General features: G+C 39.5%; 1 protein-coding gene across 1 annotated transcript in view; it reads right to left on the minus strand.

The window, feature by feature from the left end:
* Positions 1-12712, minus strand: part of LOC140234905 (dachshund homolog 1-like) — a 107274-nt gene extending 94562 nt beyond the window's left edge. The window contains 1 exon segment of the mRNA XM_072314946.1: positions 12161-12712. Coding sequence (XP_072171047.1) covers positions 12161-12558 — 398 coding nt within the window. The 5' untranslated portion in view covers positions 12559-12712.
* Between the last annotated feature and the right edge of the window lie 3797 nt (positions 12713-16509).

The following is a 16509-nucleotide window of genomic DNA, read 5'->3' on the forward strand; positions in this document are numbered from 1 at the left end:
TGTTAATTAAACCTTTGTTATGACCTTTATTCAAATTCAGCCACCAGTTCCTTCTGGGGTTGGGATGACAATTTCCACCTAGTTGGCATCAGCGCTTGCCCAGAACAAAGAAACTCTATCCCTGATGATAACCAGAGTCAATCCTTTCTTTGTTTGATAGAGGTAGAGGTGTCTTGGGTTACAAGCTAAAATGTCTCTTGTCTCTTTCTCTCTCTCTCTCTCTCTCTCTCCCATTCTCTTCTTTATTACTGGATGCCTAGGACATAATCCACTGATATGTAACCCCAGTGCATTTTACACTCCAATGCTGAAGATTAATGGTCAACTTCTTCTTTTGAACTTGAGCTTTTATTTGGCCACATCTCCAGTCGAAGTCAGCTCTGTCGGCCATGGTGGCGGGGCACACAAACAAAGGGACCAAACAAACTCAAGATTCTTTTTTTTTTCAATCTTTCTTTCTTTCAATCTTTTTCCAACTATCATTATCATTCAAATTGAGGAGATAAGCAGGGGATTTTCTTGCATACCAGTAGGGAGCAATAAACAAAAACTGGAAGAATGGAGTCCGAAGAAGGGAAACACAAGGGGGAGGGGGTGGGGATAAGAAGAAAACTATCAAAAGACAAACAGTCATTTCAAAGACATTCATTGTTAGTTCAGCTGTACTTGTCCATTACTTGTTTACTTGTACTTTATATTTAAGCTGACATTTATTTGACCATGGTCAATCCCTCAACTCCTCCAAATTTTTACAGTCAAGTCTATCCAAATGCTGCATACCCATGATTATCTTGTTCCAGTACAATTACTATGCATTGATGTATCCATCCTAACCTTTACCAGTCACTGGTTAGGATGGATATCTACACTGGCAGTGTCAGTATAGATATCATCATCATACAATGACTCATTTAAGTCATTTATGAAAAAGAAAACACACTATTTACTCAGCAATATTCATGGTGAACTTGTTTCTCCCCCACCCCCATTCTTTTTTCTTTTCTGTGCAAAAACAATAATTTTGCAAGTCAGCTTATCTAAACTAAAAAAAAAAAAAAAAAAAAGATGACACCAGTGCTTGTATTGTGAATTTTTTATGATGATTCTGAGGTGCTTCTGCATTCAATTCCAAGTCAACTATTTCCAGTGCTGGGGCCAATGCCAAGTATTACCTACACTGAAAAGAGAGGTGCATATAATTGTTACTACATACATGGAGAGCTACACACAATACTGCAATATCCACAGCCTATTTCCTGACTATAGACACACACACCCTCACACGATACATACATACACAGCAGACTACTATACTTCACTGTTGCTCGGAATAGGATAAGTAGCTAGCAGACACATTTTGCTTCTGAGCAGCTATGAAGATGGCGGCTCTGCATTCACATAAAATGAATGCATTGATATTCTTTTCCAATCAACCATTACCCCCTATCCCTCCCCCTCCCCCTCCCCCCTCCCCCCAACAATTCCTCACTCACACTAGAAAAGGGGGAGAAATGAAAAGGGTTGCTATGACCTAAGATATCTGTCTGGTAGTTCTTCAAAATCTCCCATTTACCACCCATTGTCAAGTCAAACACTCATTGTCAGTACTATTGGTTTTCTTCCAAGTTCTTGACTCCCTAGAGCTAATACCCCCACCATCCAAGTTTCTCCTATTGTTGTGGCTAATCTTGAAGATAGGGAATCCACTGAATGGCCAGTGTTGTATACACTTCCCATGCTTTGTGCTCCCCTCTGCTCTATTTTCCTGATTCCTGGAAAGATTGCTCCTGTTTTCATTTTTTTTTTACCCACCACCAACACACAAGGCATACAGCAGTGAGGATCTTGTTAAATCATTTTGTGAATGCAGCTCGAGAATGAAGAATGATGTAGCCACGCTGACACAGTTTGTAGAAATGCGGGATGTGTAGGTCGATGCGGTTACCCAACTTTACAGTCGAGATGATTTTGAAGAGGTCTCAAAACCAGAGTCCTTAACAAAACTAACAAAATGCCCATTCCCTTGCCATCAGAGTATTATCACATCCTACTATGAATAGCATGGCTCGGTGGATGAGGAAACCAAACACATCAATCTAGTCTGAATCTTGCTTTCAATGTACCACAAACCATTTTGCAAATGCAATTAAATGATCTGTGACACGCTCATGTTGCACAATTGGTCTCTGCATAATATCCGATGGGTCGTATCTACAGATTATCATCGCACAAAGTCCCACTCAATAACGTCCACAAACAAGAGACACTATCGCTTCTGATCTGTGAAAGAAAACACATCATTAAATGTGAGGCGAAAGCATATTATAAACACGACTCTATTCATTTGATGGACGTGAGAATTAACCTTAACAACTCCTTTCCCTTATCTTTGTGTGACCACAGTTTGAGATTTTATAGAGAATACCTGTAATAAAAAGCACTCCCTCTCCACCATATATTGCCAAACTTCAAGACATTAGGTACTAAATTTCCTTAATGCTCTTACGTATTATTAGCAGTCACTTAGAGGACAATTTGAGACATAAAATATTCAAGTAAGATACGTTTAAAACATAGACAGCACAGTATCTGATGTAGGAATATTATTATCTATTAAAAAAAAGAGAAAGAGAAAAAAAAAAACCTCTATTTGAGTATCTCTTCAGTTCCTTGTTGCTAATGTGCCAAAAACTTGTCGTGTAACTGCACACATCTACAAATTGAGACAGGCTGCATTTACAAAGGCACGTAATTACATGTAGTATCGTAAACACAAACTGTTGACTGTACCAGCACTTTTGCCCAAACCTCTCTCCTTTACTGAGAAAATTACTGCCACATCAATGTTAGCAGCAGCAACATTTCAGAGTGAAGCAAGGGGTGTAATCAACCCATTTTCAAGGGGGGGGGGGGGAGGGGGATTCTACCTTGTTTAAGATATATTGTGCTGGTATTAAAGACGATTATAGTGTGCTTTTTATCTCCTTCAGAATGATGACAACCTCAAGGAATAAGAAAAAACAAAAACAACCAAATCAGTGAAATAGAAAAAACTTGAAACTTCACCACCATGTTTTCCTTTTGTTTTGTTTCATTGTTCCAAGGGTAATGACCCATGTGGAACAGTTGGTAACACAGGAAGACATACATGTATAAACCTTACACGGATGCCGGCTTTCTTGGGAAATCTGCTAATCATAAATTATGATGCGAAGGCTAACAAAGTGAGAAAAATTGAAATACTATTCGTTAAAAGAGAAACCATCAGCCATGCCAGTGTCACTATGAAAAGACATGTAGACAAGAAAATTATATAAGCAGTTCACATTTCCTCTGTGGAGCTCTTTTTGGTAGGACTGGTGTTAATAAGCAATATATTATTTTTTTTATTTCCAATTCCTTCATGAGTCCTTGCTTTGTCCACTGGGGATTTTGTTCTTCATTTCCCTGCCATGCCTTTCCTGACTTACATTTCTTCTTATCCACTGCTTAACAATCTCAGGACCACCTTTCGAAAATGCCATTGTCATTGTATATGAGCAAAGGCACCAATGGTAACAAAAAAAAATGCGTACACTTTTTATTCTCACATGCTAGTAATGTCTGTTTCTTTGGGTGGCTACACCATTCAGTTCCTATCCATATTTCTTTGAAGTGGTTCAACGAGCAACCGGTAGAGAATCATGTGTATATCGAACATTTGTTGACTGTGCACCTTTTTTTTTTATTTTGCTTTTTTTATACAAACATTTAAGATGCAACCAGACTTTCTGTCTGTGTGTTTTGTTGTTGTTGTCGTTTTTGTTTTTGAAACTCCAATATTTCATTAAATTTGAGCAACATTAGAACAGAGCCATTCCCAGACACTTGTACCCCAAGCTTGTAACATCTCCTCGGAAATTGGGCTTGAGAGATGTTCTGTTTTTGTCTTGGAGTGAGTTTACCTTATGGCGTGTCAAGCCCTATCGATCATCATACCACATATCATAATTGAGACTGAGCAAGACTTTCTCCAAGTCGTCCTCGTCTTCTCCCCCCCCCCCCCCCCCCTGCCGACTCTCTCAACTTTTGGGTTGGAGAAGAAGCACATCGCCAGGGTCACACTGCTCACACTCGATCTAGGAAATCACCACAATACCTCTCCATTAATTGAGCTGACATCCATACACATGCTGATTCACTCTCTGCCACTAGTTGTTGTTTTCTTCCTGTTCCTATTTACCGTACGTACCCGGTTTTTTTTCTTCCCGCTCATGTCAAGACTTCACAAACAAAAACACAAACCCTGAGTCACAGGCAATTTATATTAATAGGTCGAGAGATGACCATCAAAACTTACGTCTTGTCATGAATTTGAATGTGTTTTCACAAATGTACAATTATGCTTATTCAGTATGCTGACTCAAAATCTAAGTTTGATTCACTGGCTCACCTAATGGCTCCATTCCACACAAATTGACTGCAATGTGATGCCCATCAGAATAAAAGGAAATCTTTGCCATACACTACAGTGTATCTCAGCTCAGGATTGATGCAGAAGAAAATAAATTTACAATTTTTTGAACTTTAAAAAACAAAACAAAACAAACAAAAAACAAAAAAACTCACAAATTAAGGCAGATGTTTCCATTTACAGAGTATATAAGTTTAGATCCATTATAGAGCAATCATCTATTCTCAAAATGTGCATTGCAGTTTTGAATATTGAAGACATTTGATACACCTGGGAAGAATTACATGATAGCATACACTGTGTTCCATTCAAGCACAAACACTCTTTAGAGTTCAATTACATTTGATCATTTGATACTGGAAGCTTAGAGTCAAGCAATTTGTAGGTTCTTAAGAACGTGGAGCACAGTGTCACTAATTACAATGACTGCATACAGTGTAGGTGTCAATGATATCAATATCGTGTATTCTTACACGGCAATTGCGAAGTGAACCAACTGCCAGGATCAAAGAAACTGTTCCTCCTCTTTTGACACATCACCCCTGCTGGTACAATAGCGAAGAACCGATGAAGCAAAGAAACATGTCCCCAACAAGATGTTCAAACAGATGAGGGGACACTCCTGCACGTTCGGACGATGACGATTCCTTCTGGAAGACCTTCATGATAGAGTGGAGATGGTGGAGAGCTCGACACCGTTTTTTGAAGACGACGAGGAGGAACGGCCAAATAGTCATTGGAAATGGGAAAGTAATTCATGATGTCTGTCTTGCCCCATTATTGGTGCAGATGGCAAACTCGCCATGAACGGGTGTAGCGTGCCATAGAACAACATCTTTGAGTCCCTCATACCCCCCCCCCCCCCCAAAAAAAAAAAGAAAAAAGAAAAAAGGAAGGGAGTTGAAGAAATGATCTCATTCTGTTGGTTGAAGTGTTGGCAGAGAAATACACACACCAATAGGCCCAGAAGTATAAGTCAAGGACTTTGTTGAAAATTGACTGGAGTTGATATACATACATGTATGTAGCAACTCCTCATTAACAGGTTGACTTGATGACGTTGGTAAGAAGTAACACTAACATCTGCCATGGAAGGACAGGAACAATTGAAAAAGAGGAGAAAGACAAGAAGAAAAGGTGCAAAGACTGAAGTAACAAGAAAAAACAGATGGCTAGATAAAAAAGAAGCATAAAATTGAAGTACAATCTGGAGCGGAGGATTGAAGTGGACCTGTATGTAATAATGCGATTACTATTTCCCCCTTTAGGTCTACGAGGAAAGTTACAAATGTTACCATGAAAAACTGTTGATAAAAACAATTATCAAGTAAATGAAGTACATTGTCTTTGCAAGTAATATTTCTCACACTTTCTGTTTTGGTAGAAACGCAAGCAAGCGCAATCCAATGAAGGTGAAACTTAACAGGAGTGAAAGAAATTGTGCAGTGTCTCAGCAAATAAAAAGACAGGCTATCACTTTGCAGAGAAGGCAAAGTGCGTTTACCCACTTCCTTTGCGGGAGTACTCGGGATTCAGATTCATAAAATCACCCAAGTGAACATGATGATTGTTATCACATTATGTCGCACTCTGAGCTGATTGCTGACAATTATTATCCTATATCTGGGCCAGCGAGCAGGGAGTCGCGATGCTATAACAGTCGCCGGCCAATTGAGCAACCAGAAATCGCCCTTGCCGGGCGAAGATCAAAAAGACACCTCCACTACAAAGGAAGCCCCATCAGGACAGAATTACGATCACATCTGGAGAAATTCTATCAGTTCTAATTCTTCCCTACAATCTCTCCCTCTCTCTCTGCTGTGGCTTTTGGAGGAGATATTGGTGAGAGAAGGCAGTTTCTTCTTCAGATGGTAGTGAGGAGTTCTAGACGACCAGCCAGATTTCTTCTTTCTCTCTGCTGACGAGGGGTGCATGCACTATGCGCAAGTGGAAAACCGTCCCCTCTGGTTCATTACAAGCGACGGCTTTGGCAACTGCAACCGACTCCCGCTCTCTCACACGGGGCTCTGTCCACACACAAGCATTACACTCAAAGCCAAGTGATAGATGTAATGCACAATAATTAAAACATGATTCAGCCATCCCATAACATCATATCAATATATCATGACAGCAATCAAACTGTCATCACACACGCCATTAACAAATGCTGCACTTTTTTGCAGGGGGAAGGAAGTCATTTCTTGATTTGTGAGCACTTGGCCTCACACGGACAGCAAAGAGGACATGAGCTGCATAATTACAATCTGACGCTATATATCCTTCAGTTCTCAAACGATTTCTATTGTTTTGACTCACATGCCGGACTGATGTGTTGATCATGCGATTACGAGGCAAATACATTCATAACACTCTGTCAGCGAGATATTCTTATAAAATGGAGTTGATGTTGACAAGAAGGAGAAAGGTAATCGGAACCTGTCATTCGCCACAGAAATAATGGTTGAACAGAAATCAAAAAACATTTGAAGAGGAACGAATAAACCAGCCCAACCCTCTACTCCTATGAATGGTCACGTACGTGGTGCAGACTGCAAGCACCTTCTCTCATCGGCAAATAATTGCCGAGTCAATGACCCCGGCAGGCTGCGAAGGTCAATCGTCGAGCATGACTTGGGGGCAGGCGACTCAAGCTGCGGGGTCAAGTTCAGTCTGATCCGCCTCTCCCTGCATACACGACACTTTGTCCTACTGATTTCTCCTCTCAGAGTCAATCCTCATTTCTTTCATTCCCCTTCCCCCCCTCCCATAATAATGAAAAGAAAAAAGAACTCCTTGAAACATGATGGTTGACGTGCCTTTTGTTTGGCTCCATTTCACCTCGAATTCACACAATCTTCATTTGTAAACATTTTCTGCCTATTGCTGGTAATAGTGACTAAGAATCTCAGTCTAAGGACAGAAAAACAGAATTCATATATTTTACAGGGTGGGGCAGGCAAGGGAAAAATTATTCTAATAAAGAAAATGACAATATCGACAGCTTGCAACCGTGCATTTGCAAAAGAAGGAGAAATTTAATGCTGAATTCACCTCACATGTTGTAGTTTTCATTTGAAAATATTTTCAGACAACTGGTGATTACTGACCAAGAATATCAGCCTATTTGAAGATGGAAAACAAAGCTGCTATAATTCTACCAGGCAGAAATAAAGAGGAAACTACTGTTGGTGATTTATTTTTTGAAAGAGAAAAATACAATATTGGCAGGCCATACTGAAGCATTAAGACATAGCGACTTTTTCTTTGTCTTATCCCATCACTGATAAGCTGCTGAAAGAACCCAGTATTAAATGCGAAGCAAATTCACACAAGTTTCCAAATACCCTATAAACTCCTGTAGCAAATGAGGACAGTTTTAAATACTCAAAGACAAAGAAAAATATTGCATACATGTATCTTTCAATGTACATGTATACATATTTTTTAATAGACCCTAAACCATTCTTCCGCCACCCCTACTTTTTTATCGAGTAAATAACTGGAGAATAGGGCTTAGGCCTACCTGATAAAACGAGTATTATCAGTCAGGGCAAAATATGACAAACCAACTATGAAAGATGTCTAAGAGGGAACACAAAGCAGTAAATCCCTGCATTACAGCCCTCCTTACTCCTTCCAAATAAATGACCATTATGGCGGTCACTGAATTGCTTATCTAAATATTTTTCCCCTCTGACCACAACATTAGCTATCTCTTGACCTTCAATGGACTGGTCAACATCAATAAACTGCAAATAAAGATCTTGCACTGACCACCCAAATGGCATGGACACGAGATGGTCTGGTCAATAAAAGACGAATGTGATTTTTTTTTTTGTCCCCTCTCTCTCTTTGCCCCCATGTTTCCTTCTTACTGGTTTTTTTTTATCCCTCTTCAATTTCTGTCAGTTCATGTTGCTGAGCTGGGATTTTTCTGCCACTAGGATTCCAATAAACAACATTAATTTAATGTGTTCCCACTTTGGTCTGCTGACCAGGTCATGTTTATGCGGCTGGAGATTTAAGAAGCATGCCAATGACAATTACATAGGGTCTATCATATTTTAACTGTACAAGTGGATTGTTCTCGCCGCAGGTCAGAAATAAGTGCATCCTTGAAGTTGAAATAAAATCTTCATTTGGGTGGCTTTCCCCCCCAGGAGAAGGCCAAAATCCATCAAAAATAAATGAATAACTCATAAATCTGCATTCCTACTGTCAGACAAGCATTACATGACTACCACTGTATATATTCAGAGCTCTCTCTTTCTCTATAGATGTTTGACACACCAGCCTTTTCCCTCAATATTTTTTTTGCAATATAAAGCAATAAGCAAATGGTCAAATGGATTCACTCATAAATCAATCAATCAATTTATTTTTTGCTGTATATTTTACTTAAGGTCATTTTTTATGCATTGCATGATTTGAAATTGCTTCTGAAGTGCATGTTAATGAGATGGTTACATTTAATGTGATGGGGGGGGGGTTCTTCTCTCTTTTTCTTTATCCATGTAGGCTACAACATTTATAAATAAGTTAAAAGGAATCTTCACATTATACTTCCAAGTTGAGGTATCAGCTTTGGTAAATATGCCCCTACTAGTCATCATTAAGACACACCTCTTTCCATATAACATATTATATATAACATTATTCCTCCATTTAAAGAAGATTATTCCCAAGAATATAGCCAAACATTATGTCTTGATTTATTTCTATGGATGATGCAGCTACAATCATATAGACAAAAGGGTCCCGTCATTCCATCAGAGCCTGTTTTCACCAGTAAAACCAAACTCTTTTGAACTGCCAGATCTTCTACACCTTTCCCTTACTTCACTGCCACAGCTACTACAAATACTTACATTGCCTTTGGTATCATCTGGCAAATTCCAACAGGTCTTCTGGACCGTGTGATTTGTTATTGTCATCCAACTTGTTGGGACATTCTTTTGTATGCATTTCACAAGATCATTAAATCTGAATTGCTCGCCCTTTGTGCATTCAGCTGATCCTAGGACTTTGTTGCCGATGTGGGTCAAAGAAAAAGTGGGTATAGAATCCTGTTAATGGTACAATGGTAACACCCTGCCATCAAGTTCCCAAATCCCAGGACAGAGTTTGTTCACAAACACCACGATCTTCTTATTCATGTGGTCGTTTACATGTATGTGTGCAGTTTGATTATAATGCTTTCTTGTTTTGTAAGGCCTTGCCAAAATGTTCCATTGTATATAGCCAAATCCATATATTTCCCTGCTTAAAACATTTGCTTGTGCTGAAGTTCTCGAAGCATGTGACAATTCTCTTTGATGCACGTTTCATGATTTAACTGTGACCACCAAATAATACTCTCCTATTTCGTCACTATCCCTGAATGCAGAATACAAGAAGTAACAATCACTGGGCCTCCAATTAGCCTTTCTTCTTCATGTCTTGTTTTAACCACCACACAAATTGACATTTTACATAGTAACTATTTCTTTTGGTGTATCTTTTTTAATCAGAGTAACAATAAGAAGCACATATTTGAAAAGTCAAAATAAAAAGACTAAATCTATTCATCATCTTCATGACACAACAAGAATTTTTTTTAATGTTCAACCATGGAGCTCCTACAAGAGACTTGTAGCTCCATGGTTCAACCCTCTGCTAGCTTCTTTCCCCTTGTCCTCAGTCTTCTCCTCAAACTGAAATGCTCAGCAGCTCCCCCCCCCCCCCATCACTCATAGGCTGACCTGTCATCCACCCCTCTTTATTGCTCCTCCATCACAGGCCCCGTCAAACACCTCTGACCAGTCGGACCTCCTGACCGCTCGTTCTCAACTTCGCTTGTCAACTGCCACCCGATACCGCCCCGAGCCATCCCGTATTCACCAATCTGCCAGAGAATAACTGGCAGGGGAAACCCACTGAAGACGGAGAGTGATTTTCTAAGAGGAGGTTTGTATCATCCAAAAGGCAATTGAAAAAAGTGAAAGGAGCAAGCCAGGCCAGAGGGAGGGGGAAAGATGGACAGACACAGGCAAATGAAGGGCAGGGGTGAGGGAGAAACAATCTATTGCCCTTCTCTGTTGAGCACATGGTCCTTTACAAAGGAATTTCAGTCATGATGCAAGGATTGTTGCTAATTCTGGCTATAGATTTAAAAAAAACACATGAATTCACGCAAAGATCAAGTTAGCTCAAGAATCTGACGGCAGTCAAGCACCAGGATCATCTGGAATTCCTCTTCCTGATTGACTAAAAAGGAATCCATCCTCGATGAATAACACTAACAGTCTTTACGAAAATTTGTTCACAATGTGTCACATCTTTTATCAACTGTATCACAGGAGCATACCATGAAATAACACAACAATGTTGTACATTCAACTTAATACCCCTTTCTGCACACTTCTCACTCAAATAATGAAAGGAATGTTCAGTCTATACTTTTACAGTATATGCACTTTGTCTCCTTTTTTCCCCTCACGGAGTGGCAAGTAGTTGAAATCCTTACAAAAAGCACATTATTCCTCAGTCTGACTTAAAACTAAGTCAAGAAGCGTTTTCTCATAAATATCTAGCAAGGTAGAGTGATGCCTATCAACTCACTAAAGCCAATGCAACATGGTAATTCAACCTTATGAAACTTAAAACCTTGATAATTGGATATTGCAAAATTTATTAAAATTGGAGAATATAAGTTGGAAATTCTAATCAGTACTGTTTTTACATATCTGTCTTGGAGAGTTTTAATTTGCAATACTGACAATACAAAGTTTGATTAAGGGAGATGATATATCAATTCTGCACTAAAATGTGAAAACATTGATCACAGGAGTGAATTTATATAATAGAGCCCTACAATAAATAATCCTAAAGACTACACTCAATAATGGATTATATCACTCTCGGAATAGTAACAAAATATGTGGAGTATCCCCCTATCGGATCCTTGTACAAGTTTATCTTACTAGTATCATACTATAGGGCACACACGAGCCGCCGTGCGATTCCCACGCAGCTACGCGCGTATGTTGCGGCGTTCAACGGAGCATCGAATGGCCTCCGTCGCCCAAGGTGCCCGCTGAACACAACCTCGTTGGCCGGTGACGAGCAAGCGCTCCACTACTCCAGTATACATAAAGGACGAGTGCGGCAGCACTTCTCGGATCTCGTAAGAAACAACATGACCAACATCTTAATTTCTCCTGTAACTGTGTTGTTCTACATTTGTAACTCTTCACTTATCGACTTACCTAAAATATGTTTTCTACATTTACTCGCCACTGTTTAAATTCAAAATTGATAAAAAAGTTGTTTGGATGATAAACGTAACAATCAGAACTGACAATGCTCTCGATTCTATTCCTAGTGTAATACTCAGGGTAGCAACTTGGGTAAAAATACACTTTCGCACCTTTCCGACAGAAATTCAAGTAGCTTTCTCATACTCTGCTGTTCTAGAAGTATGCAGGATAATGGAATGATGCAATATGACAGGTTCGGAGTCGAGTTGGAGTTGTTACGACAGCCGTACAATGCAATTCAAATTCTAACAACGAAATATCGCTCTAGCGGCCTAGGACTAGGTAGGAGCACTTTGGTTACAAAATCAATTTTCAACACTTCTACCAAGCCTTAAACGTAAATGACCCGCTTGGTACATAGTCAGTTTGACGATTTTTAAATGATACTCGGTATCTAAAGCCTTACCTGGCTGTTGTGCAGTCCTCGTAGAGAATATCAAATTGTTTTCGGGTCAGTAGCTTGCAGCGGTTCACTCCTGGTTGGATCGCCCCAAGTCCCCGCAGGATGCGCACCTGTTCTACGTTGCAAACCACGGGCGTAATGTTCAACCTCTTCAGCTTGGTGTAAACTGTGTGTAGTCCCCCGACAAGATGCTTCAAAAACAACTCAAAAGCTTGAGGGAGGCAGATCATTACATCCCCATTTATGTTGAAGCTGGCGATTTTCGCTCCTCTATACTCGATCAACTTGCACTCGTTGTTGGCCGGATCGTTTGTCACAGGCGGCGGGGTACTATAAGCCACACGATCGAGCTTGTAGAGAACACTACTCAAGGGAACTTGCGTTGGTGGTGGGCTTCCCATCTTATTTTTTTTCCTCTTTCTCTCTTCTCTAAACTATCACTCCACAGCACGAATGGGGAGATTTCCCTGCGATGCACGAAAGCTACTCGGCAAAGAATAACCTGGTTGGAGCGGAGTCAGGTCCGCAACGGTGAGCTCCCAATAAATGAATTAAACTATCCACACGCGCGGTTCTTCCCAGCTGGTCGCAAAATCTCGACTGACGATTTGTAGAATTGTTCTTTTTCGCGGCGACCATGCGATCACGTTCTACAAATGACAATAAATGCTACACATTGGTTCTTCGCGTGTAAATCCAAACATCTACATAGGTCATAATACGGGTCACTCCACTATCTTGAGAGGGGTGTCTAACATGTCCGTCTAAGCGGACAAGTAAGAAGAAAGCAGATACTAAACAATTCCAACAAAGTTAAGGGACCAGAAATCCCTTGCCTGGCAGAGTGAATATTGTACTGACCATGCAATATGAAATTGCGTTCCTTGCTTCTCCTAAACATGGTGGAGTTGACTAATTTACTACACCCTCTCTGTTCAGAGCTCCTACGAACACCCCTAAGCTTAATCGACGCGTCGTAAACTAAAAGTTTACATTACGTTAATTTGACTGCACTGTACTGTGCACTGTTGAGCCGGGTATCCTCGAATCAGCGGTAAGCTCTCCCATTACTTTTCATTCGAGAACGCGTCAATTTATTTTCTTAGCGCCAAATGGCACGATCTGCGCAGAAGGAAATCTTCGGGGATTTCGTCGTGCAGCGGAGGTGTTACGGCTGCGCATCGATTAATTATTTAGCCGTTGCAACACAAAATATCACCTTCCATTTCAGCTTTGGACAATACACGTGGCAACATAGATGCTTGTGCTTCTGTTAGTTTATGATCGTGCGATTTCAGTCAATTCGTACATCCTGACTACCGACCGCAGATTATGATAACAATTAACATAATCGATCTTTTTGTTCGTTTTGGTTGACTCTTAATAGGTAAAAGCAGCGTTGGGATCGGATGCGAACATTTTCATAGGCAGGACAGACCGGTAGTCAATTCAGCGCCAATCATGTAGCACATTTGCTCTTTTTTATCTATGTTATGAAATTGTTGAAGGCTGCTGAGACCTTGGATCGATAGTAAAACCACTATATTCACCGATAGTGTCCGTGCATTTCCCATATATAAGCAATTACTTTCATTTGCAACGGATCATCAAATGAATTACAAAAATGATAGGAAATGGATCTACCCCGTCTCCAATAGTGCATGAACAATACGAATAGTTTTTTCCCCCTTTTTAGGGTGCTGGGAAGAGGAAATATTCTGGTAATCGTCTCATATGACGACAAAATGAAATCGGCAATTACTAATGCACTTGCCGTTTCCATTATTCCAGTGCGATTCGAAAGCGAGGCAAATTACTTCTGTCAAAATAAATACGAATAGAGATGTAGCACTCTAGCAAGCGGGGAGCGCCCACTGCACCGTGGCGAATCAAGGTCGGGGCCGGATTGGCAATGTTTAATCGAGTGTTGAGGAAATATAGCAATTTAAACAGTGATAATGATGATGGTGATGAACACAGAAATAGGGGAGAGAGGAGAGAGAGAGAGAGAGAGAGAGAGAGAGACTAATAGAAAGGTATTCAGATAGATGGCTAGAGTGAAAACGAGGAAATAAGGGCGAGATGAAAAAAAAAACTGCGCGTTATTTGTATTTCAACTAATAATGTGAGCGGTTGATTAAAATGGACTCCCTTTTTCAAAAAAAAAAAAAATAGTGCTGCACATTTATATGCATGCGGCGTTTACGTAGCACATTAAATGGGATGTGTTTAAGGGCAGCCCCCCCCCCCTCCCCACTGTTATTTGAACGCTTGCACTTTAGGTATTTGCTAAGTTTTGTGATGCCAGTTTTCCGTTGATGTGTGAGGTACGGTGCTATATGATGTGGCATTCTACCGCACTTATGACATTGACTGTATACCCCCTGTAAAAGTATCCTTTATAGCATGATAGCCTTTTTTTTTCTATTTTGCCCTTATCCATGCTCAAGTCGATATAATTCTCCTGTTATACTATGATATAATGCGTGTTAATGCGATTAGAAATGCCAGTATTAAGCACTATAGTATAAGTGCTATTTAGTCGTAGTAGTATAATTATTATTATTATCATTATTATTATCATTATTATTATTATTATTATTATTATCATTATTATTATTATCATTATTTTAGATGCATGACATACGTGAGTGTACACGCAAAAGTTACATCATAACGCTAAGAGATTCAATCCACTAAGCTGATCTCAAACGAAAACGAAAATGTAGAAATAACAGGAGAGATAAAACCTTTTTAGTCTAAACACTCTTGCTATGATTGTCTAAACGCACCGACTACGATTGTCTTATTGTCAAATTATGGCACATATTCGCATCTATTTTGTAAAATAGCGAAACATTATTTTGAGTGCGAAATTTACTTGAACTCACACTTAATGTAAAGTCAAAGCGTGGCAAAAAAAAAAAAAAATCTGAAGAGACCACAACAGTATGAGATGAACGATGTATATAACTTGGGTCGTCTCTATTCTTCCTCTTTCTTTTAGTTTTATCTACCAATGAAGATAGTTAAACATGTCACACTTTTGTTTGGATAATGCAAAGGATTTTGAATTTTGAATTTTGAATTTTGAATTGCTTTATATAAGTATAATGTTACTCCGAGGTCGTCATCCACCCAAACATATTGCTCATTGATTACGGTCTCCTCCACTTGTACCTCGAAATATGTTAATGTTTACACGACTAATACGTTATTTCTTTATTGCACCTGTGTATCTCTATGCTATGGGCACCCGTGTATATCTATGCTATGAGTAAATTTAGTCATCACAGATTTTGTGGTTTCACAGTTTAATTGTCGTTGATCCACTGCGGTTATTTTGTTTTTATGTGTACAAAAGGTAGTGCATGAATAAAACAAACTGAACTGAACTGAACTGAACTGAACTGAACTGAACTGAACTGACGAACAGCCATATATATCTAGGTTTCTCTCCTTGAGTCTACATTTAATGTGTTAATTCACAGGGGGGAATATTTCTGACTGTAACCCCATACCTTCGAATCGGATAGGTTAACCCTTCCACTAACACGGTCATGATTATAGCATCAATATGTTAGGCACTATGTAGGTCTAGTCATAAGTAAACATGACATTGCTCTGTTGGTCTTTTGAATTGCTCTTTGTTTCCACGCGGTTTCATAGAGAGCTCCACTAAAATAATGAGTTTAACCAGTTGACTGCCACTAGAAGCTGCTTTGTATGTCAACAGAATGACGTTATACACGTCCTGGGACCTTATGCCGAAATTCAAGCTTTCTTAAAATCCAGATGACTCCAAGTGGTCAGAGGTGGAGAGTCAATTTCATTTCGTACTTAAAATGTAAAATGAAGCTATCAAATTGACTTGTTTACTATAACACAATCATATTCTACGCACATCAAAGGAAAGGACACTTGACGACCGCAGATATAGTTTCTTTTTTTTTTAGTCTTTCCAAATACAGCAACAAACTAGAATATGTGCATTGAAATGATTATAATCAGATATCTAGTAGGAACAGGTGATTCAAGTGGATAGTTGCCATGTGACTTTAAGGAAAAAAAAATATTAATAATTTTGAATTCATTTAGTATACGGGTCCAATACTTCATATTCAAGACGACCCAACATGTCTTTTATGATTGTGGTCTCTGTGTATAAACAGACGTCCGCTATGTATACTTATTAATGTATTATGTAGCCCCCCCCCCCCCGCAAAAAAAAAAAAAAAAAAAAAGAGAAAAATCCCGCAACAAACATGTGATCTCTTGGGTGGCTTGTCCCGGATATCACGAATATTATTGCCGCAATCCTATATTCCGTCTACCTGTAAACATAATGATTG

Source organism: Diadema setosum, chromosome 11 (genome assembly GCF_964275005.1).
Source record: "Diadema setosum chromosome 11, eeDiaSeto1, whole genome shotgun sequence".
NCBI lineage: Eukaryota > Metazoa > Echinodermata > Echinoidea > Diadematoida > Diadematidae > Diadema > Diadema setosum.